Consider the following 24,434-nt stretch of genomic DNA (forward strand, 5'->3'; position numbering starts at 1 on the left):
ATTTATGAATGCGCTAATGAACTACCTTAATAACTCAAGCTGCATTGGAGGTTAAGCCTTATAGGACATTTGGTCTTGTCAAAACCACCCACTGAGGCATTTGGTCCATGTCAAAAGGCCCTTGATCCATAATAGTATTTTGTATGTATTAATTCTGAAAACCAAAAGTAGAAGTAAGTGGTATGAGCTATTTGAACCCAGGGATGTCTTCTAAGTGTGGACATTTATTTAATTGATTTTTTACAGAGAGGAAGGGAGAGGGATAGAGAGTTAGAAGCATCGATGAGAGAGAAACTGCCTCCTGCACATTCCCTACTGGGGATGTGTCCACAACCAAGGTACATGCCCTTGACGGGAATCGAACCTGGGACCCTTCAGTCCGCAGGCTAACGCTCTGTCCACTGAGCCAAACCAGTAAGGGCAGTGTGGACATTTTGGACAGGATCAAATATCAAGGACCATTTGGCCTGGACCAAATATGCTTCTAGATATTTCTGATGAGACCAAATTTCAAGAACCTTTGGCATGGACCAAATGTCTCCATGGATGTTTTGGGCAGGACCAAATATCCACTAATCTAGGTGAAGAAGCTATTTTTTTTTTAACTTACGTGAAAAAACAGGCTTTTCAAGTCACTTCAGAGGAACACCTTAAAAACATTATGTTGAAAAGATGTTGAGCATTGTTTTGGCCAGTCAGTGTTTATAGATTTAGCTGTCTCTGAACAGATATTTTAGAGAGCAAACGCCAGAGGACAGAATTTGATAAGGTAGAACTATTGTCTTTTTTTCAATCCTATCTAATAATAGACAAACATGGTAATTAACCATACCTCCACTATGCTTCCCATTGGCTAATCAGCAGGATATGCAAATTAACTGCCAACAAAGATGGCGGCCGGCAGCCAAGCAGCTGAAGCGAACATGAGGCTTGCTTGCTCCAGTGATGGAGGAAGCCAAGGTTCCCCGCCTGCTGTGGCCCAGCTCTGAGCTCCGGAAGCAACAATGTTGCAATTATAGAAGCTAAACAAACCCCAGATACCTGCTTCCAGCCAGCCACGGCCTCAGAGCTGGAGCCGGCTCTCAGCTCTAGTGACAGCTATAGAAGGTAAATAAATTCCAGAATAAAAAAGAAAAAAAAAAAGAGGCTGGGAGCTTCAGTCACCTGCCAGCCTGAAAACGGCCCTCAGCCCCTCACCCAGACTGGACAGGCACCCAAGTGGGGACCCCCAACCTGAAGGGGGTGTGACCAGCTGAAAACAGCCATCAGCCCCTCACCCAGGCTGGCCAGGCACCCAAGCAGGACCCCCACCCTGATCCGGGACACCCTTTAGGGCAAACCAGCTGGCCCCCACCCATGCACGAGGCCTCTATCCTATATAGTAAAAGGGTAATATGCAAACTGACCCTAACAGCAGAAAGACTGGGAATGACTGGTCACTATGACACACACTGACCACCAGGGGGCAGACGCTCAATGCAGGAGCTGCCCTCTGGTGGTCAGTGCGCCCTCACAGGGGGGAGCTCTGCTCAGCCACAAGCCAGGCTGATGGCTGCCAGTACAGCAGTGGTGGTGGGAACCTCTCCTGCCTCCTCAGCAGCGCTAAGGATGTCTGACTGCAGCTTAGATCTGCTCCCCGCTGGCAAGTGGACATCCCCTGAGGGCTGCCGGGCTGCCAGAGGGATGTCTGATTGCCATCTTAGGCCCACTCCCCCGGGAGCAGGCCTAAGCCAGAAAGTGGTCACCCCCGAGGGGTCCCAGACTGTGAAAGGGTACAGGCTGGGCTGAGGGACCCCCTACCCCCGAGTGCACAAATTTTTGTGCACTGGGCCTCTAGTATTAGTATAAAACTGGTAAGACTGACTTTAAGGATATTTTCTCTCATGAATAATAGAGGCTATGTACAGTGTGGGGCAAAAGTAGGTTTACAGTTGTTCATATGGAAAATAATATAATAATAAATAATAATAATACAATAATAAACTCTGTTTTGCAGACTCACAACTGTAAACTTACTTTTGCCTATCCTGTATTGTGGGTCCAATATCCAAATACACACACTTGGAAGCTATTGCATTTTTCCCATTAAAAGTAACTTTCTGCTCTTATTTATTTTTTTAATATTTTGCTTTAGATCATATAACTTTTAAAGATTTGATGGGATTTTAGAAAATTATTATTTGTAATTTAACTTGTGTATAAATGCAGTGATGAAGTAATTCTATCTAATTAATCTCTTGGATTGCTTAAAGACGAATGTATCGTAAGCAAGTGTATTAACAAGAATGGATTGTTAAAAACGTGGATTCACTAACTACTAGAATATAATTGGGCCAGATCTTCTAATGCTGCTAGGTAATGACTTATGATTTCAGATCCATGAAAGCTGGATACAATTTTCATGTTCTTAGGGGGAAACTATTAATTCCTGATTAATATAACACTTTAGAGAAAAGAATCAATAGACATGGTTTAAACTTAGTTGTAGTTTAGGAAGGAAGCACGCTTAAAGAATTTGCCCAAACTACATCAGTGCCTTGAACACTATTCTGCACCTCTGGTTGCATTTATGTATTTACACGCCTGTCACCTCGCCTAGACCCTGAGCTCCTGCCAAAGGGGATCTAGGATCTAGGACTGAATCATGTCTGTATTTCTAGCCTAGTATAGTTTCTAGCCCATAACCTCAATTTTCTCTAGGTGCAGTTGTAGGCCATCTGAGTCAGATTAGTCTGGGGAGTCTTGTTAACAGTCCAGATGACCAGAACACGCCCACAGATTTACTAAATAAGAGTCTCCAGAGGTGAGTTCCAATCCAAGATGATAAGTACATGCAATGGGACTGATAGAGCAAGGATAGAAACCAAGGCCCCCAGACCCTGCCCTCCACACATTGCTCATTTGCTGACATGCTTGTTAGCTACCCAAGTAATTTTCATTGGGCATCTACTAAGTGCCAGCTACTCCGAATGTGAAGATAAATGAGACACATGGACAGTTAAAAGCAGAAACTGTTGAGTTAGAAAGATTTGGTTTGAATCAACCTTACTAACCATATGAATTTCAGCAAGTTACTTTACTTCTGTAAGCCCATTTCCTCTTTTGCAAAATAGAAATAATAGCTGTGTTATCAGATTGATGTTAATATTAAGTAAGACGATGCATGTAAAGTGCTTTGCAAAGTGCTTGGAATATAGTGTACTCTTAATAATGCTAACTTTCTCTCCCTGCCCCCAATTAATGAGCTTACATTCCAGGCAGGGCTGAATTCTTGGAAAATAAGAAAAACTTGGAAATAAGGAAGAGATTATATAAGAGTTAAATTTTGATCTCCAGTGGGGGGTGTTTAGGAGGCAGCCAATCAATGATTCTCTCTCATTGTTGATGTTTCTGTCTCTCTCTCTCCCCCTCTCCCTTCCTCTCTGAAATCAATAAAAATATCCTATATAATAAAAGGCTAATATGCAAATTGACTGAACGGCTAATGACTGGTCGCTATGATGAACACTGACCACCAGGGGGCAGATGCTCAATGCAGGAGCTGCCCCCTGGTGGTCAATGCATGCCGGGAGCCGGTCCATCCTTGCTGTTTCAAAGGACCTGGCATATATGGCATACTGTTCTTAATGTTTGCTCACCTTGGCACTATGTGTTTTAACCAAGGTCTCCTCTCTGAGAAAGGTTGTTTCCCCAGGTAGGGATTTTCCCCTGAAGTTAGGGAGGGAATAAAACTCCTCAACTAAGTGCGAGGCAGGTAATTAATCACTTTAACTATGAACAATCATGCTTAAGCTACATAATCTTTACTCCCTGGAATGGAGATAAGAAACGCCCTAACCTTTGTAATAGAGATTGATAGGATTGAATCAACTGGTATAAATACAGATGTAACAAGACAGCAAGACACAGAACTTAGAACACAGAACACAGAACTCAGAACGAAGAAGACAGAACCTAGAGACAGAAGAACTTCGCTGGAGAGAACATGGCAAAAGATCCTGGACTGAACCTGACTACAGAAATTGGCAAAAGAACCTGAATAGAACCTGGTGACTGAACCTGGCTGGAGAACCTGGACAGAACCTGGCTGGAGAACCTAGCGAGGGAACATGGCTACAGAACCTGGCTGGAGAACCTGGAGAACCTAGCAAGAGAACATGGACTCAGAACTTGGCTGGAGATCCTGAACCAGAACTTCCCTGGAGATCCAAACCAGAACTTGGCTGGAGATCCTGGCTAGGCTGCTGATCAACTGAACGCTGTCTCCGTGTCATTCCGTCTTCGCCGACTCCGTCCACACCTTTGGGGACCCCTGGACCTGCTGGGGTTGGACCCCAGCAAATGCACTCGTACGGGGAGCAGGCCTAAGCCGTCAGTCAGACATCCCCTGAGGACTCCCGGACTGCGAGAATTTTGTGCACCAGGCCTCTAGTGTGTGTGTGTGTGTGTGTGTGTGTGTGTGCGTGTGTGTGTATTAGATTTTGTTTTATTACAAACCACCCTAAACTCGGTGATGTAACGTTTACTGACTCACAATTTGTTGGGTTGAGCTCTATTGAGCTCTGTTCTAGATTGTGTCATCTGGGCACACTCGTGTTAGTGGCCAGTGGCCTCGCCCACATATTGACAGGAACAAAGGTGGTAAGTGGGTCATGTGTACTCACATCTAGTAGACTAGCTTGGGCTCAGCACATGGTAGTGGCCACAGGGTTCTCAAGAGCAGTGGGAGTCCCCTGAGCAAGCACATTTGAAACCTCTGCTCATGTCAAGTTCACTAGTGTTTCATTAGCTAAAGCAAAGCACATGGTCAAGTCCAGATTCAATGACTAGAGAGACTCCCCGACTTGCCGGGTGAAGGGTTGTGCATGAGGGAAGGAGAGACTTGTGGCCATTTTTATAATATTCACAGAAAGGGTTTTAATAACTACTTATATCAAGCTTTATTCTGGGTGCTTTACAAGGTATTCATTTAATCCTCACGATGGTTTCTGACATGTGTGGCATTCTCAATTCAAAGAAGAGAAAACTCATGATTGGATAAATTAAGAGATTTGTGTGCATTTGGCCTAAATTGTTTGCTTTAATTATGGCATGGCATTCTAGATGCTGCCTCTTGTTTCTTAGGTGATCAGAAGGTCAGCCCATGAGTAGGAGTATCCTTTATTTAATAAAGACTTTTGGTTACGATGGAGTTGCCAATACTGGTCTTACTTTCCCATTTATACCTTGAACCATTGGGTCATATATTTATTTGGTATAGAAAAAAAATCTTAGCTTTACTATCCTTACTATTCTTTAAGACTTTCCAGAAGCTTATGAGGAGTGTTTTACTGGGTTTTTGTTTGTTTTGCCAGATCACCTACCCAACCTGGATCTCACCGCATTTTGGACATGACTGAGCCTGTCCAGTGGGCCCGATACCACTGGCAGCGGCTGATGGGCGGTCCGAACAGGGGTGAGGATGAGAGGCCGTACAGCTATTCCTCGCTGCTTGCCTGCGGGAGCAAGTCCTCTCAGACCCCCAGACTGGCAGGCAGGCACCGGGTTGTGGTTCCCCACCTCCAGCCCTTCAAGGAAGAGTACGAGAAGTTCTCTGGAACCTACGTGAATAACCGAATACGAACAACAAAGTACACGCTTCTGAATTTTGTGCCAAGAAATTTATTTGAACAATTTCACAGGTACTTTTAGTTTGGGGAAAAATAACTGATTGTTTTTGTCATTCTAGATCAGTGGTTCTCAACCTGTGGGTCGCGACCCCTTTCGGGGTCGAACGACCCTTTCACAGGGGTCGCCTAAGACCATCGGAAAACACATATATAATTACATATTGTTTACAGTTATGAAGTAGCAACGAAAATAATTTTATGGTTGGGGGTCACCAAAACATGAGGGTCACGGCATTAGGAAGGTTGAGAACCACTGTTCTAGAGGATATAAAAGATTTTTCACGTTCATAACATTGTATGTTACTTAGGCTGAGACTTGTGACGTGGTCTTTGACGATCCTGGTAGGGTCTGTTGTGGAATGATGTCCGCTTACATTCACATAGCACGTTGCAGTTGACAACATGCTTTCTCTTGACCAGAGAAGACATGGTTATCCTCGTAGAGTAGATCAGGAAACTAGGTTTGACATTGTGGTTTAGCCAGTTCTTAGGTGAAACAATAAAATCCAGTTTAGTATCTGTTTATCGCCTCTCTCCTATGAAGTTAGGCACTGAAGGAAATGCAAATTTGCATGGGGCTCCTTTCCTATGGATTTGGTCATTTGGCAAGTGAAGCAAGATGTGTATGCAAACAGTGAAAAGAGACAGTGGATGTGGAGAGTGTTACAAAGGGCCGCCTAGGAGGAGGGAAGCCTCCTAAAGAGAATCATGCTGATAGCTATGGCAGTAGAAGGGGAAGTGGCATTTGAACTTAATCATGGAGGATGGTGAGATGCGCAAAGCGGAGGTGTCGGCACAGCACAATGTCAGCTGGAGGAAGGGGAGTGCCAAGCAGTAGCACAGAAGATTTTCTTGAGGCCTGGGAAGTCATCCTTTCAGACTAACACAATGAAAGGCAAACTGAAGACAGACAGAACATTCAGGAAGATACTGTGTATGTCCTGCTCAGTTGTAAGGGAGCACTTAGATCAATGAGGGGATGAAAAGAAAGATAATCTATTGCAGAGACTATGGATTAGATATGGGGAATTAAGGAAAAATATGATGTGATCATGTTGAGCTGAGGTGACCAAAAGGATTAACAGAAAAATTAAAGGCAGAAATAAAAAAGAAGCTTGGCTGGAAGATTATTTTGTTTTTGTAAATGTTGAGTTTGAGATGCTAATGGGAGTACAGAGATTCTCAACATTCAATATTCATTCTCATTACTCTCTCTATATGTGTTCCACATGCATTTATTGAACAGCGGATGGGTTTAAAGTATACATGTGTCCCGGCTGGTGTGGCTCAGTTGGTGAGCATCGTCCCAGGCACCAATGGGTCACCAGTTCAATTTTGGTTGAGGCACATACCTAGGGTGCAAGCCTGATCCCCAGTCCAGTGCATATCGATCGATGTTTCTTTCTCATCGATATTTCCCTCTCTCTCTCCTCCTTTCCTCTCTCTCTAAAATCAATAAAAGTATATTTTAAAAAATAACACAATAAAGTATACATGTGAATTTGTTAAATTAATGACTTTAAATGCTGTGGGTGTTTCTGTCTTTTATGGGGTTTGCACTCTACTGCACTTGATGGAATTAGACCCTGAACCTTGAAGAGTTTCAGGGCCGATGCTGGAGATTTGGGTGCAGTCCACATGGAAATAATTTAAGCCAAACAAGTAGCGAAAGGTGTTAAGGAAGAAAATTTTCAGAGTAAAAGGAGTTGGAGGTTAGGAAGGAGAAAGGTGTATAGATTATTTTGAAAAGTTTAACAGGGAAAATATGTGATACAAATTCAAGGGGCTATGCAGCACTGAGATTTTGTTTGTTTCTTTTACGTTCAAGGGCCACTTGAATTTACCTTGTGGGCCAGTGGAGGGGTTGTTAAATATACAAAATGGAGGAAGTTCCTGAAAAAGTGGTTCTGAATAGCATCGAAGCAGAAATTTGGTCTCAAGGGGGGAAAACAACACCTCTCAGACTTTTCTACTTATTCTGAGCCTTGTTTGAATGTAAGGTGCGCCCATACAAATTAACTTCTGAAGGGTAGGCGGTTGCTTCATTTAACAGGTTATTTTTATAACCCGTAACACTGAATTTCCTCTCAGTGTTGGAACTTTTGAAGAGAAAATAGTTTTTCCTATTATGCTTTATATCATGTGTCCCACGGCTCAAGACGGTCACACTCCAATATTTACTGTTACATATTTAATACCTACTGTCTCTCATTTATTAAAGTATGCCTTGAGCTAGATGTTCACAGGAGTAATAAATCTGTTGGTTCAGGTTTTTTAGATTTTGCTAGTTCTTTATTCTGTGGCATCTAAAATCAGCTAATAAACACTTGTAAGAAAACACCCGGAGGTTTTTTCGCCTCCGTTTGCTTTGGGCGTTTATGTGATTTGTTAACACCTCCTTGTGCGTGTTTGTTTGCAGAGCCGCCAATTTGTATTTCCTGTTTCTAGTGGTCCTGAACTGGGTGCCTTTGGTAGAGGCCTTTCAGAAGGAAATTACGATGCTGCCTCTGGTGGTGGTCCTCACAATTATCGCAATAAAAGACGGCTTGGAAGATTACCGGAAATACAAAATTGACAAGCAGATCAACAACTTATTAACCAAAGTTTACAGTAGGTAAGTGTAACGGGAGCTGTCCTCGGGAATACACATGTACCATTTAGAAACTTGCAGATTGTTACTTTTTTCCCCCGTAGGTGTGACCAGGACCTTTTTTGTGGTTGTGGTGGTGGTGGTGATATTTTCAACTCATATGTATTAAAGACCTACAGTGAATTTAATTCATAGGAAAACAAAAGTGTATGAGACGGTGTCAACCCAGGACACAAGCCTCTATAACGTCTAAGTGAAACTGAAAGAATAAAACTTAAAACCATCAGAGGGAAAGCAAGCAGATAGGTTTTAATCCTAGATGATACCATTTGGGATTAGAAGAGGTTGGGGTATGAAAAATATGAATGGATATGAAGAACAAGATGGAATATGAAAAAGAGAAGACAGGAGCTGTCTGTGGAGAAAAGGGATTCTGTAAAATGGAGGAAAGTGTTCTTTGGGGGCACAAAAGAGGGTAATAAAACCTTCCCACTGCAGCAACAGTTTAGGACTGTGTTAACCAGTATTTTTATTAAATGACTAGTGGCCCAGTACACAAATTTGTGCACATTGAAAGGAAATTAATTAGAAGAAATATTTTAATATCACTATTCGCCCTTTCTCTATAATAGAAGTGTCAACCAAATTCATGATGGACAATGACAGATGGAAACACATGTGTGTGATTGGCGCCAGCGAGAGCTTTATATGTATTGCACATGTGTGAGTCAACTTAGCCTTTTATAGATATAGAATAAACTTCTTAATTAGACCTGCCTCCTGATTTAGCTAAACTTTTTCCAGCCCAGTGAAGCACTCCAACTTCTCTTTCAGGTAATTGTCAGCAACACAGCAGTAAATATCAACACAAAGCAGATTATTATTGTAGATCATGCAGGGACAACAAAGGGTAAAATGTTTAACTGCAGCAATGTTTGACTATAGTCTGCACAGTGAGAAAACCTGAAGTCATTTTCAAGGTCCACCATTTCCTCTTTTCAGTCGGGTCAAGTTTTTAATCTCCGTTTTCTGGCTAATGGAAAGAAAATAGGATTCCACTGAGTTTCTTATCTACTTACTCCAGGACTTCTGTGAGGATCAAATGAGATGCACGAGAAAACGCTTCACAGACATTTGGCTAAACTGTAAATGTTTCCACCTGGCTCTAAAGCAAGTCGTGTTCCTGGGCTGAAGAAACTTCAAGGAGGCTAGTCACTAGGGAGAGGAAGCTGGGTGTTGCTACGTGATATCATTATCCGGCACCTACAGCGATGGTTTCTGAGCTGGCCATGGGGTTTTAGGAGTGTCGGCTGCGATTTGGTGGACTGTCGTTCTGGGGTGGTGGCAGGGCCTGTGTCCCACTTGGGGGAAGCCAAGTGTTGCGTTGTGGGCGCCAGGTCTGCGGTGCCATTTCTCTGTAAATGGCCAGTGAGCGTCATGGCAGCTCCTGCATTGAGCATCTGCCCCCTGGTGGTCAGTGCACATCATAGCAACCGGTCGGACAGTGGGAAGGACACTTAGCATAAATATATATAAATAAGTAGAGCTGTTAATATGGTGGCATAATGATTTTTTTAATGTTGTACCTAGGTATTTATTTCATTTGTGTTTAATTACCCTTCCTTTCTGCCACATGGGAGCTCTCTGAGAGCAGATGTTGTGTCTTGTGCACTTCTGGATCCTTGACACCTTGACCACAGGGTAGATGCAGAAATCACTTCATGTATGAATAAACCCATCAAATAGTAATTTTAATTTTATTCCAGATTTATACTCAAATAACTTAATGGTTCAAAATCTCACAGGAAAAAAAAGGAGCTGAAAAAATGTGTTTTAGTAGCTAATAACTAAAATTTCAGGTAAAGTAAGTTGTGGAATTTAGGTTTTATAATTCTGTGGCTTTCCTTTTAGCATTTAATGGATTAAAATTCATTCTAATACTTTGAACATGCTTTGAATTATATAGTGAAGCTTAAAAAAACTATTGTATATGTTTTTAGCTAGATATTCTTTATAAACTTTGCTTTTTTTTAATTTTAGGAAAGAAAAAAAATACCTTGATTGCTGCTGGAAAGATGTTACTGTTGGGGACTTTATTCGCCTTTCTTGTAACGAGGTCATTCCTGCAGATATGGTCTTACTCTTTTCCACGGATCCAGATGGGATCTGTCATATTGAGACTTCTGGGCTTGACGGAGAGAGCAATTTAAAACAGAGGCAGGTGGTTCGGGGATATGCAGAACAGGTAATAACATGTTGGCAGTTGGTGACATTAACATTTTCTTTTTAGAAAATGACTAAGCTTACTGTCACATGTATAGATAAAGAGATTTTAAAATTTTATTTTTACCATTAAGTAATACAATCCCAGAAGGCTTAATACAGCTCCACTATCAGTGGATGTATACTATATTTTGTAGGTAATAGGATATAATGACTTTGGAGTTCAAGCATTTCATTTGGGCAATCATATATTTTTTGGAACTGAATTAAAGGCACCTAACAGGATTATTTTGACTTTGGGTGGTGGGCAAACAATGCAATATACAAATGATGAATCATAGACTTTTATACTTGAAACCCATATAATTTTATTGACCAATGTCACCCCAATAAATTTAATTTTAAAAGAATTATTTTGTAATTTGGGAAATTATTTTGTAGTAGAAACAACCACCTTCTAATTTATATTTCTTAAGCATAGACTTTATGCTATTGAAGCTGGAGACATAAATACATTATTGTTCCTAAAAATCTATAGTTACGTATATACCAAGGCCTTTTAAGACTTTTGTAACTTCTCATTCCACAGAGCTTACCTTTTACAGGCTGTGGTGAGGGAATCAAGAACTTTGAAGTTATATTCATTAGCATGAGTTTGAATGAATTCCAACTCTGCCATTTAATTACAATGAGACTTTGAGCAACTCATGGACATACTTTATGCATCAGTTTCTTTATCTGAAAATGCTGTGAGACTCAAGTGAAGTAATATATGTAAAAGCATCGTACAAAATGCCTAAATAGCAGTTTTCCTTCCCTTTCTGTAGAAGCACTTGAGATGAAGTATTTTAAAATGTAGTGGTCTTCTTTTAAATGAACCACTATTGGGTCAGATTTTCTTCATCTTATACTTGTAAGCCAGAAAATATGTTAGCCAAAGAATAAATACCCCTATCTTTAGTAAATTTCAACACCTGATGTCAGATTGGGCCCATCTTTCAACCTATGTATTTAGATCCTCTGTGATTGATAGACCGCTGAACTTATTGTCATTGTCACTTTCATAAGCATTTCTGTACCTGAGATATTTGTAAAAGTCTCGTACAACTTGGAATTCTATTACATACCACTAAATATCTACTTTGAAAGTGATGTCGGTTAATTAATCAACACACTTTGGATTCAATTAAGGGTGAGCACTCTGATATTCCATGACCTCGATTGTAATCCTGGCTCTAAATTTTTTCTTGTTTTGAGACCTTTAGCAAATTATTGACCCTCTTTGTGTCTTGTTCTCTTCATCTATTAATTAGACCTAATTATAGTACCACATGGGGCTAGGAAGAAGAAATTAACCAGTTAACTCCCACAATATTTTGAATTTAATTAAAAAAGGTCCGTCGCTTGTGTCTATAGACGCTTATGGCATACATATGGTTAGTTAATATATTTAAAGTGCATAATATAGATTCCAGTGCATCAAAAGAACTCAAAAATATTATTAGCAAATCAAATTATATGATCATAACTCACTCACATTTTCCATATATATTAATATTTCACGAGCTATATCAATAGCTTTTTTTGTTAGCCATAAAGCCTCATAAACATAAAAAAGGAAATGAGATAGGGTTGGCTTGGATGGTTCATAGTGAATCCATACCTATGTCTATAAAGGTATGGATTGGTAAAACTTTGCTTATTGCAAAGGTAAAACTTTGCTTATTGGTTTTATAAAACATTCTAAAATTACTGTTTTCTCCATTAGAGTATTTTGTAAGATATTGATGTCTAGCTCATTTTTTAACTTTTAAATAAAATTTGCTGGGACCAAATGCATATGTGCTCAAAGTCTTCACATATACATTTACCATCAGAAAACATCTATATATGGTTGAAGAACAACAACGGTGTTTTCATCTTTTCAGCGCCTTCTAGATAAAAGTGTTTACTATATGAGTAGAAGCTCTCTTCTGTAGAGTCCTGCATGGGTTCCAGTCCATGATTTGGACATTCCTATCGCCTGCCTATGTCTATTAATGCTCTAGGACCATTCTGATCCAATTTATTCATTCATAATTATGCCTATACTTTTCTTCATTTGGGCAATTTTGTGGCAAGGAAGCCTTAGTTTTACCTTAAGAAATGGTGAAGGGAGAAACACTTAAATCTTAAGGGCTTACCCTTGAATCCTTCTTGTTTTATGATGTAAATAATGTGTATAAATGTATGTTTTAGGACTCTGAAGTTGACCCTGAGAAATTCTCCAGTCGGATAGAATGTGAAAGTCCAAACAATGACCTCGGCAGGTTCCGCGGCTTCCTGTGAGTGATACGTGGCTTACCTTTGTGGCTGTGAGTGGAACTGTGTGTTGCCATTATATTTAACGCGAGGTTAAACTTTATGTACTTATATCCAAGTTAAATCACGAATGGTCAATATGTTTAGACAACTTATACATTTGGTAAATATCTATCTATGTATATTTTTAAAATAACAACAAAACCTTGTTCTTCAGCTAATCCTAGAATCTCAGTGGTGCAAGAATCTTTTACATAAGCTCCACATTAAGCCCAAGGCATACTAGTTGTTTGGAAGGAGGTGTTCGGACAGGACTGACAGCTGAAGTGACATGATAGGACGGTCCTGCAGTTAGAGGAGCACACGGACAGTCAGGTTGGCAAGAGTTAGCCAATGACTTGCAAACACATCAAGAAGAAGAATGATGACAGTGTTCATTCTGGAGGCTTCTTGTGGTGTCCACATCCCTTTTGCATGAGCAGCTAGAATTTGAGGTCTTGACTAATTCCTTGCCTGTCTTATGCCACTAAGTGCTTTATGCTCTGAGCCAAGTTATTTACTCTTTTAGTTTCTTTATTTTTAAAAGGAGACAATTTGGCCTACTTCATAGGGGTAATCTTGTGATAAAATAGTAGAGAAAAGTTCCCAGCTCATTTTCTGAGACCAGAATTATCCTTATACCATTACCCGGATACCAAAATAATTCAAAAACGTTTAAAGAAAGATCACTATCCCTCATGAACCATATGTGCAAAAATTCTAACAAAATTATAGCAAATCACATCCAACAATATATAAAAGGATAATGCATCAAGACCAGGTTTCGCATTTGAAAATCAAACTATGTGATTCACCATCTTAAGAAACCGTAATTAACAAATTAAAAAGGCAAGTCCCGGTGATCATTTCATAGATGTAGAAAAATATCATTTCATAGATGTATAAAAAGTATTTGACAAAATTTAACTTTTGTTCTTGCAAACTGGAAATAGGGCACTTAAGAACCTATAGTTAGCATCATACTTAATGGTAATAGACTATGTAAATGCTCTTTCCCTAAGATCAGGAACAAGACATAGATATTCACTTAACCATTTTTTTTTTTCAAACTAGAACTGGAGATTTTAGCTAGTGCAGTCAGACAAAAAGAGGAAATAAAAGACATAAAATATTAAAGAAGTAAAACTTTTATTCACAAATGGTGTGATGGTCTTTGTAGAAAAGCTGATAAAAATCTATAAAAAAAGCTACATGAAATAATAAGTGGATTTAACAATGTTGTAGGAAACAAAAGCAATATAAAAAAATTCAATTGTATTTCTGTATACTAGCAATGAGCAAATAGATATGGAAATTTTAAAAATATAAAGACCTAAATTTAAAGTAGAGGCATGTGTTATTCATGCATTAACTCAATGTTTTCATGTCAGTTTGCCCCAAATAGTTTTATAGATTTTGTGTAATCTCAGTAAAAATTCCAGCAGTGTTTTTTAGACATTAACATGTTTATTCTAAACATTTATATGGAGATGCAAAGGACCTATATTAACTAAAACAGCTTTGAAAAAGAAGAAAGTTGGAAAGCTAACACCATCAGATTTCAAGCCAGTGTCATTTTGGGATAAAAATTGACCAATAGATCAATGGTAAATATTATGAAGTTCAGAAAGTAACACAGACATTTATGGACATATGGTATTTGATAAAGATGCAAAAGTAATTTAGTAAAGAAAGGTTAGTTTTTTTTAATAGATGATGCTGTAGCAATTGAATATCTGTATTTAAAAAAATAAATTACAATTTATACTTCTCATTAAAAACATTACTTAAAAAAAGGGTCCTGTCCTTAAATGTAAACCTAAAATTATAAAATTCTTAGAAGAAAACATAGGGTCAATCTTCAGTACCTTGGGTTAGGCAAATATTTCTTAGCTACAAGACTAAAAGTAGAATCCACAAAAGCAAAAAATAAAAGACCTTTATCAAATTTAAAAACGTTTTCTCTTCAAATGACACTGTTAAGTTAATGAAAATGTAAGTCACAGACTGGAAGAAAATATTTTCAATGTAGATATATATATATATATATACACATACATATATATATGTATATATATGATATAGGATTTACATTCAAAATATATAAAGGCATCTCAAAACTCAGTAATAAGAATACAAACACTACAATCCTTAAAGTGGTCAAAAAATTTGAACGGACACTTCAGCAAAGAAGATACATGGATGACAAATATTTGTGTGAAAAGATATAAGTTAAAACCACAGAGCACCAATGTTAACATTACAAAGAACAACTATAACAAATGTAGGTGAGCTTATAGAGGGATGGGAACACTCATACTGCTGGTAGGAATGTCAAAAGGTACAATTACTTTGTAAAACAGTTTGGAAGTTTCCTAGAAAATTAAACATATACCCACTGTATAATGTGAATACTAGAAAACAATGGTATTTAGAAACTGTTGCATCTTTTCCCCAGTCAAAGCAGGCAACACTGAGATAGCAAAAGCAAATGGGCCAGAGCTTTGAAAACTTTCCTGTGACCTGCCTAACTTAGTACTCTAATCAAGAAAACTCAAAACCATGATTTTTTATTTTTACAACCCCACTCTTGCTATTTAAAAATGAACCTATATGCTGTCTTTCTTACAGAGAACATTCCAACAAAGAACGTGTGGGTCTTGGTAAAGAAAATTTATTACTTAGAGGATGCACCATTAGAAACACAGAGGCTGTTGTGGGCATTGTGGTTTATGCAGGTTGGTTCTCACCATTGTCTCCTTTGTGCTTTTCTACAAGTTAATGTTTTCCATTCACTCGAAATGTAGCCTTCAGAGGCAGAGAGGAAATTTTGTCTTGATAAGCTTAATCATTGGTCTCTGTTTTTCTAAATGGATTACAAAAGCAAACTAAATTAACAATATTTATGATGCAACTACTTGTTATGAAATTATCTGCCAGAGAGGTTTTAAAATATGATATTTGCTGCCTGGCTTTAATCTGCACATTCTCTGACATATTGTGTTAACTTACACAGGCCATGAAACCAAAGCAATGCTGAACAACAGCGGTCCCAGGTATAAGCGCAGCAAATTAGAAAGAAGAGCAAACACAGATGTCCTCTGGTGTGTTCTGCTTTTGCTTATAATGTGTTTAACTGGTGCCTTGGGTAGGTAAAATTTCATTATTTGAAGACATCTTTTCAGCAAGATACTCATTTAAAAACATTTACTTTCAAAAATTTATGAATATCTGACTACTGTAAGGAAGGTTTTATTTTCCAGCAATTCCGCCCCCCCCCCCCCCCCCCCCCAAATCCTAATCTCATTCTTTGGCCTGAAAAGCACTGATGTTAGTTATACTCAGTTATCCATGCCACAGTACTTGGAACCAGGGAAGGGATCTAAGTAGAGAGGGACAGAGACAAGAGAATGTGTAGAATTTTGAATATAAATTGGAATTTGTTTCAAAAACAAATCATTGGTGTTCAACAAAGTAAATACTTCATCCCTGTTTTTTTTTTTTTAGAAATAAAGTTCTATATTTGCATAATATATATGTAGCATCCATTTGATATCTGTGTATTTTTTGAAAGGTCATGGAGTCTGGTTGAGTAGATATGAAAACATACCCCTTTTTCATATCCCTGAGCCTGATGGGCATGTCATATCACCAGTGTTGGCAGGATTCTACATGTTTTGGACCATGATCATTTTGTTACAGGTAATTTCTGTTGAGCTTATCATAGAATTGTAAGATCTTTGCTACTTATTCAGCTATATTCAGTTACTCAACCTTTCCCCCCCACTTTAACATTTGTTAAATTGTTTGGTTCTTTTTAGGTCTTGATTCCCATTTCTCTCTATGTTTCCATTGAAGTTGTGAAGCTTGGACAAATATATTTTATTCAAAGTGATGTGGATTTCTACAATGAGAAAATGGATTCTACTATCCAGTGCCGAGCCCTGAACATCACGGAGGATCTTGGGCAGATTCAGTACCTCTTTTCTGATAAGACAGGAACCCTCACTGAGAATAAGATGGTTTTTCGAAGATGTAGTGTGGCAGGCTTCGATTATTGTCATGAAGAAAATGGTGAGTGTTGGGTGTCTATGATAACCTTAACATTGATTATTTTACACCCACTTAGTGGTTTGATAATTCTAGCATAGAAGTGCCATATTTAAGCATTGGGTACTTAAGTCATCCAAATGGGCATTAAGCTTAATCATCATCCATTCAGAAGGTAGTAGGTCAAATTCCAGGAGTCTACTGCCATGGTTTCTTTTAAAGGAAAGTGCATTACCAATAGAAGTGGAAGGTTGAGGTTGTAGATGTGACAATGCTATTGCATTATAAATGCTTTTGAGAATCTAATGAGAATAGAAACCATATCCCTAAGAAGTATTTTGAAAATATTTTCAAAGGGACTCTGGGCTCCCCCCTAATTCCAACATTCAGCCTGTTGGTATTTATTGATTCTTGGTTAAGAACACCTAGTCTATACCAATAAGAGGGTAATATGCTAATTAGACCAGATAGACAGGATGTCTTCCAGACATCCTTCTGGACAAAGCCGCAGCGGCTGCGAGAGCCGAGGAGGGCCAGCAGCTGCGGTGGCTGGCAGTGGCAGCAGCAGCCGGGGTGATGGGGGCGGTGCCTTCCCCTGATCGGCCTGGTCACCTCCCTCAGAGGGAGGCCAGACTGTGGCTTAGGCCCGCTCCCCGCGGGCAGCGGGGCGTGGATCTAAGCCGTCAGTAGGACATCCCCTGAGGGCTCCCGAACTGTGAGAGGGGGCAGGCCAGGCTGAGGGCACCCCTCCAGTGCACAAATTTTCATGCACCGGGCCTCTAGTTTAAGAATAAACAAGATGAGCTGAACTACGCGGTCTGTGGCCAGCGTCCATCTTCGTTTGTGCACTTAGATTAAACCAAGTGTTAAATAATCTGATTATCAACTCTAATATTCTACCTTTCTTTTACACGTAGCAAGTATTTTCCTGGTTCATGATTTATCAGTGTATTGGTTTTCTGTTGCTGCGTAACTAATTGCCACAAACTTAGTGGCTTAAAACAGCACAACTATACAATCTCATGGCTTCTGTGGGTCAAGAGTCTCTTGGGGTCTCTCACCAAACTGAAATCTACTTGTCAGCTGGGGCTATGATCTTATTTGAGGCTCAGGAGCCTGGTCTCAATTCACTGGTTTTCTTGGCAGAATTGTGTCTTGAGGTTATAGGGCCCTGGTCCTGCTTTTCTGCTGGCTCTCAGCCTGGGCCATTCTGAGCTCCTAGAGGCAGCTGAACTCAGCATGGCAGTTGGCTTCTTCCTGGTCAGTGGCAGGCCCTCTAGCTTTGAATCTGTCTTCTTCAGGGAAGTACTGACACCTCCTTTAAAGGGCTCACCTGATGAGATCAGATCCACCTGGATAGCCTTCTTTTACATTAACTCAAAGTCAGCTGATGAGGAACTAGACCACACCTTCAAATTCCCTCTACCTGTGCCCTAAAACACTGTTATCACGGAAGTGAGATCCCGTCATTCTCACAAGGTGTCTACAAGGTGAATTTTGGGGGCTGTCTTAGAATTCTGCCTACCACAGTCTATTACCGTTACTTTAAGAAGTCTCTTCTTGTTAGAAGTTTTACATTTTTATTAAATATTTTTGTCAATTATGAATATTAGTAAGATTATGAATATCATGATTTCTGCCAATAGTGTTAAACTTAGACATCTCACCTTACCCAAAATTTAAAAATATATATATTATACTTTTTTTCTCCTAAGGACATGTATTTTTAAGCCTATTTTTATTGTTACTTGTGAGTGTGAGAGATAAAGTGTTGAGTATTTATGACAATCACTATCTAAATGTTAAACAAATAGCTAGTCATATTGAATATAATGATACTCTGCATTATGTTTCATCTTTTTTTTTATTGTATCTTTTATTACAGAGGCAATGTTATAGAAAATTCAGATAAGCCAAAAGATAAAAATATTTCTAAAATATATTTTTATTAATTTCAGAGAGGGAGGAAGAGGGAGAGAGAGATAAAAACATCAGCAATGGGAGAGAATCATTGATTGACTGCCTCCTGCATTCCCCACACTGGGGATCGAGCCCACAACCTGGGCATGTGCCCTGACTGTGTATCAAACTGTGACCTCCTGGTTTATAGGTCGATGCTCAACCACTAAGCTATGCTGGCTGGGCCAAAAGAGGAAACATTTTAAGTCATCAATAACCCTCTCTAAACAGAGTGGACCATTGTAACATTTTAGTGCATTTCTTTTGCGTTTGTTTTTCATGCACACATTACTGTGTTTTTTAAACAAAAGTGGCATCACAGTGTGCTTTTACTTTTATACCCATTTTTCTTAAGACCTTATCATGACTCCCTTTCCATATCTCCTTATTCTTCTAGTGGTTACTCTATATTGCATGTAAGAATTCCCGTAATTTGCCCTGACCAGTTTGGCTCAGTGGCTAGAGCATCGGCCTGTGGACTGAAGAGTCCCAGGTTCGATTCCGGTCAGGGGCATGTACCTTGGTTGCAGGCACATCCCCAGTAGGGATTGTGCAGGAGGCAGCTGACTGATGTTTCTCTCTCATCGATGTTTCTAACTCTCTATCCCTCTCCCTTCCTCTCTGTAAAAATCAATAAAATATATTTAAAAAAAAGAATTCCTGTAATTTATGTCATTAATCCATCTTTTTAGTGTAGGTTGTCAACAGTCCTTTGCTGTGTTAAACTGTTGCAGTGATCTTCCCTGTAGCTAAACCACTATTGCCCATTTGTGAGCCTAGAGTTTTCTAAAATTATTTGTCCATTCATTCCTATTTTCAAGAAGTATTTTGCAGCAGTAATCTATATATATAAAAGGCTAATATGTTAAGTGTCCCTCTTACCGTCCAACTGGTCACTATGATGCACACTGACCACCAGGGGGCAGACGCTTAATGCAGGAGCTGCCGAGCTGCAGTGACTTGGCAGTGGAGGTTTTCGGGTGATGCACCCTGAAACCAGAGAGGAGGGAGCCCGATTCTTCCCAGGGCTGCACAGTTCCACCTTTGGCTGTGGGTTATGTTGTCACTGGGGCACTGTGGGCCCTGAATCTGGTTTACTGCACACTTGCATTTGTGTTCTACACCCTGTATGATAGCAACTTTGCAGAGTGCCCTCTTGCACCCCGGGACCCCTCGGGATATTGGAGAGCCGGTTTCAGCCCAATCCCCACAAGCCAGGTCGAGGGACCCCACCTGCCAGAGGGACCCTGCTCACTCTGCAGACAATGGGGAGGGACCACAGGAGGTTGGTTCCACGGCATGTCCAGCCCATCTCACCCTGTCCTGCCCCACTGGTCATCTTCTAATTAATTTCCTTTCAATGTGCACAAATCCGTGCACCGGGTCACTAGTTTTTCATAAAATACACGTGGCAGGCACTGCATTAGTTTTTGTATTGGTAGCATTTTTAAATTTATATCTGCAACATTTAAGAGGGCTAACACCAGCCTTCTCCCACCCAGTCCCTGAACATGCATGCTGCTGCCCAGTGGTGCTTCTCTTCTGCAGCTCCTCATGCAGAGAAGATGCCAACTGCCTAAGAATCAAATGCTATCCTGACAACTATAATTGATAAGATACTTATTTGGGAACCATGAGTGTTGGACTACTTCTAGAAGGTGCTGACTTTGCCTGTGAGCACTTCCTGACCATATACAGCTAGAACTTCTGGTCTCTTTCTTTGCAATGGCTTAAAAATTAGTCCATGTATACACACCACACACAAGGGCATGTGCGCGCGTGTGCACACACACGCACACACACACACTGAATGCTGAAGGGGGTGATGGTAGAGGCCAGTTCTCCCAAGAACTTAATTCTGGGGAGACATATTATTAATTCTGAGACATTATTTTTGCTGAAATGAAAACAAGTTAACCCTTCAGGGTTTTCTAGCAAAAGTATTGGCTAGGACAGGGGTGGGCAAACTTTTTGACTCGAGGGCCACAATGGGTTCTTAAACTAGACCAGAGGGCCGGAACAAAAGCATGGATGGAGTGTTTGTGTGAACTAATATAAATTCAAAGTAAACATCATTACATAAAAGGGTACGGTCTTTTTTTTTTTTTTGGTTTTATTCATTTCAAATGGGCCGGATCCGGCCCGCGGGCCATAGTTTGCCCACGGCTGGGCTAGGAGATATTACCATAAAGAATTTGGCCTCTTGGAAATAACCCCTTACACATATGTAATTAAAATAAATACATCTGGCAAGACCATTTTATGTTTTAAAACCTTGCAACTTAGAAATCTGGTCCATGGACTAAGCAGCATACAGACAACTAGCAATCCAACAAGCACATATATTTGTTGATTATTTACTGTGCATTCAAGACACTGGACATAATCATAAACAAGACAGATAAGATTCCTATTCTCCTGGGGCTTCTATTGGAGAAAATAGTCACAAAAAATTAATTTTTAAACCAAGAAAAATATTAAATAGCAAAAAGTGCTTTGCAAAGAATTAAAAAGAGGTGGTACGATATAGTATGGTTGAAAGCCTACTTTGGATTGGATGACTGGGCAAGGCCTCTCTCAGGGGGGACATTAGAGCCTAGATCTAAATTACATGATCTGGAAGTTCAGGGACAAGAGTCTTACAATGAGGGAGCAGCTAATCTAGCCCTCAGGCTGAAATGAGTTTACCAGTTTTCAAAGTAAAAGAAAGGCCAGTGAAGGGGGTTTTAGTGAACGTGTGGAAGGAGAGGCAAGAAAGCTAGAGAGGTCAGTGGATGTCAGGTAATTCTGAGTTACGTAAGTCAAGAAAAGGGATTCAGATTTTACTCTGAGTGAACTGTGAAGCCACCGGAGAGTTTTGTGCAGGGAGTGATCCAATCTGCTTTATCTTTTAGGAAGTCACTCTAGCTACTATGTGAGGAATGGATTGCTGAGGGGTAAAGAGACCAGTTATGAGGCTATTGCACTAGTCTAGTTGAGAGTGATGATGGCTTGGACTAAGGTAATGGAGATGGAGAGAAGTCAAGATATTTGGGATGTATTTTGGATGAACAAAGGACAGCTCTTGGTGATGCTATGACAAGTGGGGCTGGGAAGAAGAGAAGAATCGGAGAATCCTACAGTTTTGGCATAAGTAACTATATAGTTCGGTACTGTTTACAAAGATGGGAAGACAGAGAAAGAGTAAATCTGAGGGAGAAGAATAGGGGAGTTCTATTTTCACATGTCAAATTTAAGTTATCTATCATTTATTTATTCAACAAGTATTTATTGAGTATCTATCAACCACTGCTTTGGGCTCTGGAGATATCCAAAGCAGGTAAAATGGTCTGCCCTTTCAGAGTTTATATTAAAAATATAAGTAAATAAGATATATAGTGTATAGATGATGGTAAGTACTGGGATAAGATTTATAGTAAATAGTGTAGTTAGATCTGGGAAATCTCCATTGACTAGGGGATCTAAGAATCTTGAGGAAATACAGATATCTTCTGAAGAACCTTCTAGACATCCAACTGGAAGCATCACATGAAGAATTGGATTCCAATTAGAAGCCAAAGTTGAAGGTATAGGTTTGGAGGTCATATGCAAAGAGATGCTATTTCAAAGACGGGACCAGATGACATTGCCAAGAAAGGGTTATAGGTGGAGAAGGGAGGGAGCTTCCATAGCAACCCAATGTTTGAGGCTTGGGGAGGAGAGAAGACAGCTGGAGAGACTAAGGAGGAACAGCCATTGAAGTAGGAGGAAAAATAGGTACACATGGTGTCAGAGAAACAGGAAGAGCCATTTCAAGGAGAAAATAGTCAGCTCTGTTGGACATTGCTAAGAGTTCAAATAAAATACAGGCAGATGCAATCTTTGGATTTGGTAACAGGAAGCTCGTAAATGACCTTGACAAGAGCAGTGTCAGTGGAGAGACAGGAACAGAAAGCCATGAGATTCGTTGAGGAGAGATAGGTGTAGGTGAAAGGGGGGAGAACTCTAAGGGTGGAGTCCTTGAGAAGGCCAGAAGGTTGGATGGAGAGCTTGAGTGGAGGGTTTGGCATTTGAATCTTTATTCATAGTAGGAAGAGAGTTTGTGTACAGATGCAGATAGGTTGGTTGATTCAATGATGGGAAAAGAAGAGAGTTCCTAGCTGAATGATTCTCCTTTTCTCCATGAAGTAAGTTCATTAGCTAAGAGTATTGGGGGAGGGGCGGTTGGAGGCCAGGTTTGAAAAGGGAGGAGATGGTACGAAATAACTGTTTTAAGTAAATGCCTGACATATTCAACTTGCAAGTGGTTCTTCTCAGGTACTGATGCTGTATGATTTTTTTACCCCTCAGCCAAGAGGTTAGAGTCCTATCAGGAAGCTGTCTCTGAAGATGAGGATCTTGCAGACACCCCCAGTGGCTCCCTTGCCAACATGGCGAAACCGAGGGCCCCCAACTCCAGGATGGCTCATAACAGGCCCTTGGGAAGTAAATCCTCACATCATCTTGCTGGGAGCTGTTCTGCTCTAGGAAGTGGAGAAGGAGCCGGCGAAACGCCTCATTCCAGACAGGCTGCTTTCAGTAGCCCCATCGTAAGTGTGAATGCGTGGCTTGACTCTTGTCCATCAATAATGAGTAATGCCGGACCTCCTCATAATTACAATAGAGCCAAACACTGTTGTCTTTTCAACCCGAGAAGAGACCACATAGTTGCAATTTAGTGTGCGTGCCATACATATAATTAAAAGTATAAACAAACAATATCACAACCTCCTAATTTGGGGGATAACTTCAGTGTTGAGAGAGAAAATATCATTTCTGAGGGGAAAAAAAAGGAATATTTCTGATTAGGGCCAATCATGTCTGAGCTTGAAGAAGGCTGCCTTCTGTAAGGACCGTAGCTCACTCTCAGAAAAGCTAACCAGAGTTATCTTGTACACAGGTAAGTATGTGCAAATCATTGGTACCCTCCAAGAGCTTATTTTTTATTTTATTTTATTTATTGTTAATTCTCACCCGGGGATATTTTTCCATTGATTTTTAGAGAGAGTGGAAGGGAGGGGGAGAGAGAGAAAGAGAAAAAGAGAGAGGGAAACATCAATGTGAGAAAGATACATTGATTGGTTGCCTCCCGTGGGGCAAGGATCGAACCTGCAACCCAGGTACATGCCCTTGACTGAGAATCAAACCTGTGACCCCTTGGTGCCCGGACTGATGCTCAAATTACTGAGAAACACTGGCCAGGGCTCTCACATTTATTTTGACAGTCCTTTTTTGTAAACACAGCTTTGCTGACCAGAGCCCAGCTTTGGCCAGCTCTAATAGCCCTTTTATTTTGGTTACAGCGCAGGCTCTCAGTCATGCAAGTCGTCAGATTCCCCAAATGTGGTATTTGGATTGACTTGCATCAATAGCATTTGTTACAAAGACAGAAGCTGCAAACTTTTCATTAGTCTAAGATCAACTACAGAATGCAGTAATCTCTCTGTTCTGAAGACAGTTATTAGTCAATGTAGAGATCATTGGTCCAATGAAATCATTAGCTTCCAAGATCTCTCACTCAATCCCAGATGTGTTCCATAGAACACACATCTCTGAAATTTAAAATCTGAGAATCCTGTTCATAC

General features: G+C 40.1%; 1 protein-coding gene across 11 annotated transcripts in view; it reads left to right on the forward strand.

Moving 5' to 3' along the window:
* ATP10D (ATPase phospholipid transporting 10D (putative)) overlaps positions 1-24,434 on the forward strand; it is a 77,340-nt gene that overhangs the window by 20,664 nt on the left and 32,242 nt on the right. For 10 of the 11 annotated variants that reach the window (XR_004971614.1, XM_036332977.1, XM_036332967.1 and 7 more), the window contains 9 exons: positions 5,355-5,681; positions 8,089-8,283; positions 10,300-10,504; positions 12,721-12,806; positions 15,454-15,560; positions 15,839-15,970; positions 16,397-16,524; positions 16,644-16,896; positions 23,161-23,399. Coding sequence is in view for 10 of the 11 variants with exons in the window: in XM_036332948.1 (XP_036188841.1) it covers positions 5,355-5,681; positions 8,089-8,283; positions 10,300-10,504; positions 12,721-12,806; positions 15,454-15,560; positions 15,839-15,970; positions 16,397-16,524; positions 16,644-16,896; positions 23,161-23,399 (1,672 nt within the window). In the remaining variant the exon portion in view is untranslated. Of the gene's footprint in view, positions 1-5,354; positions 5,682-8,088; positions 8,284-10,299; positions 10,505-12,720; positions 12,807-15,453; positions 15,561-15,838; positions 15,971-16,396; positions 16,525-16,643; positions 16,897-23,160; positions 23,400-24,434 lie in introns of those variants that run through there. The other variant, XM_036333043.1, reaches the window with a different exon arrangement.

This window comes from Myotis myotis, unplaced genomic scaffold, assembly GCF_014108235.1.
Source record: "Myotis myotis isolate mMyoMyo1 unplaced genomic scaffold, mMyoMyo1.p scaffold_m19_p_1, whole genome shotgun sequence".
NCBI lineage: Eukaryota > Metazoa > Chordata > Mammalia > Chiroptera > Vespertilionidae > Myotis > Myotis myotis.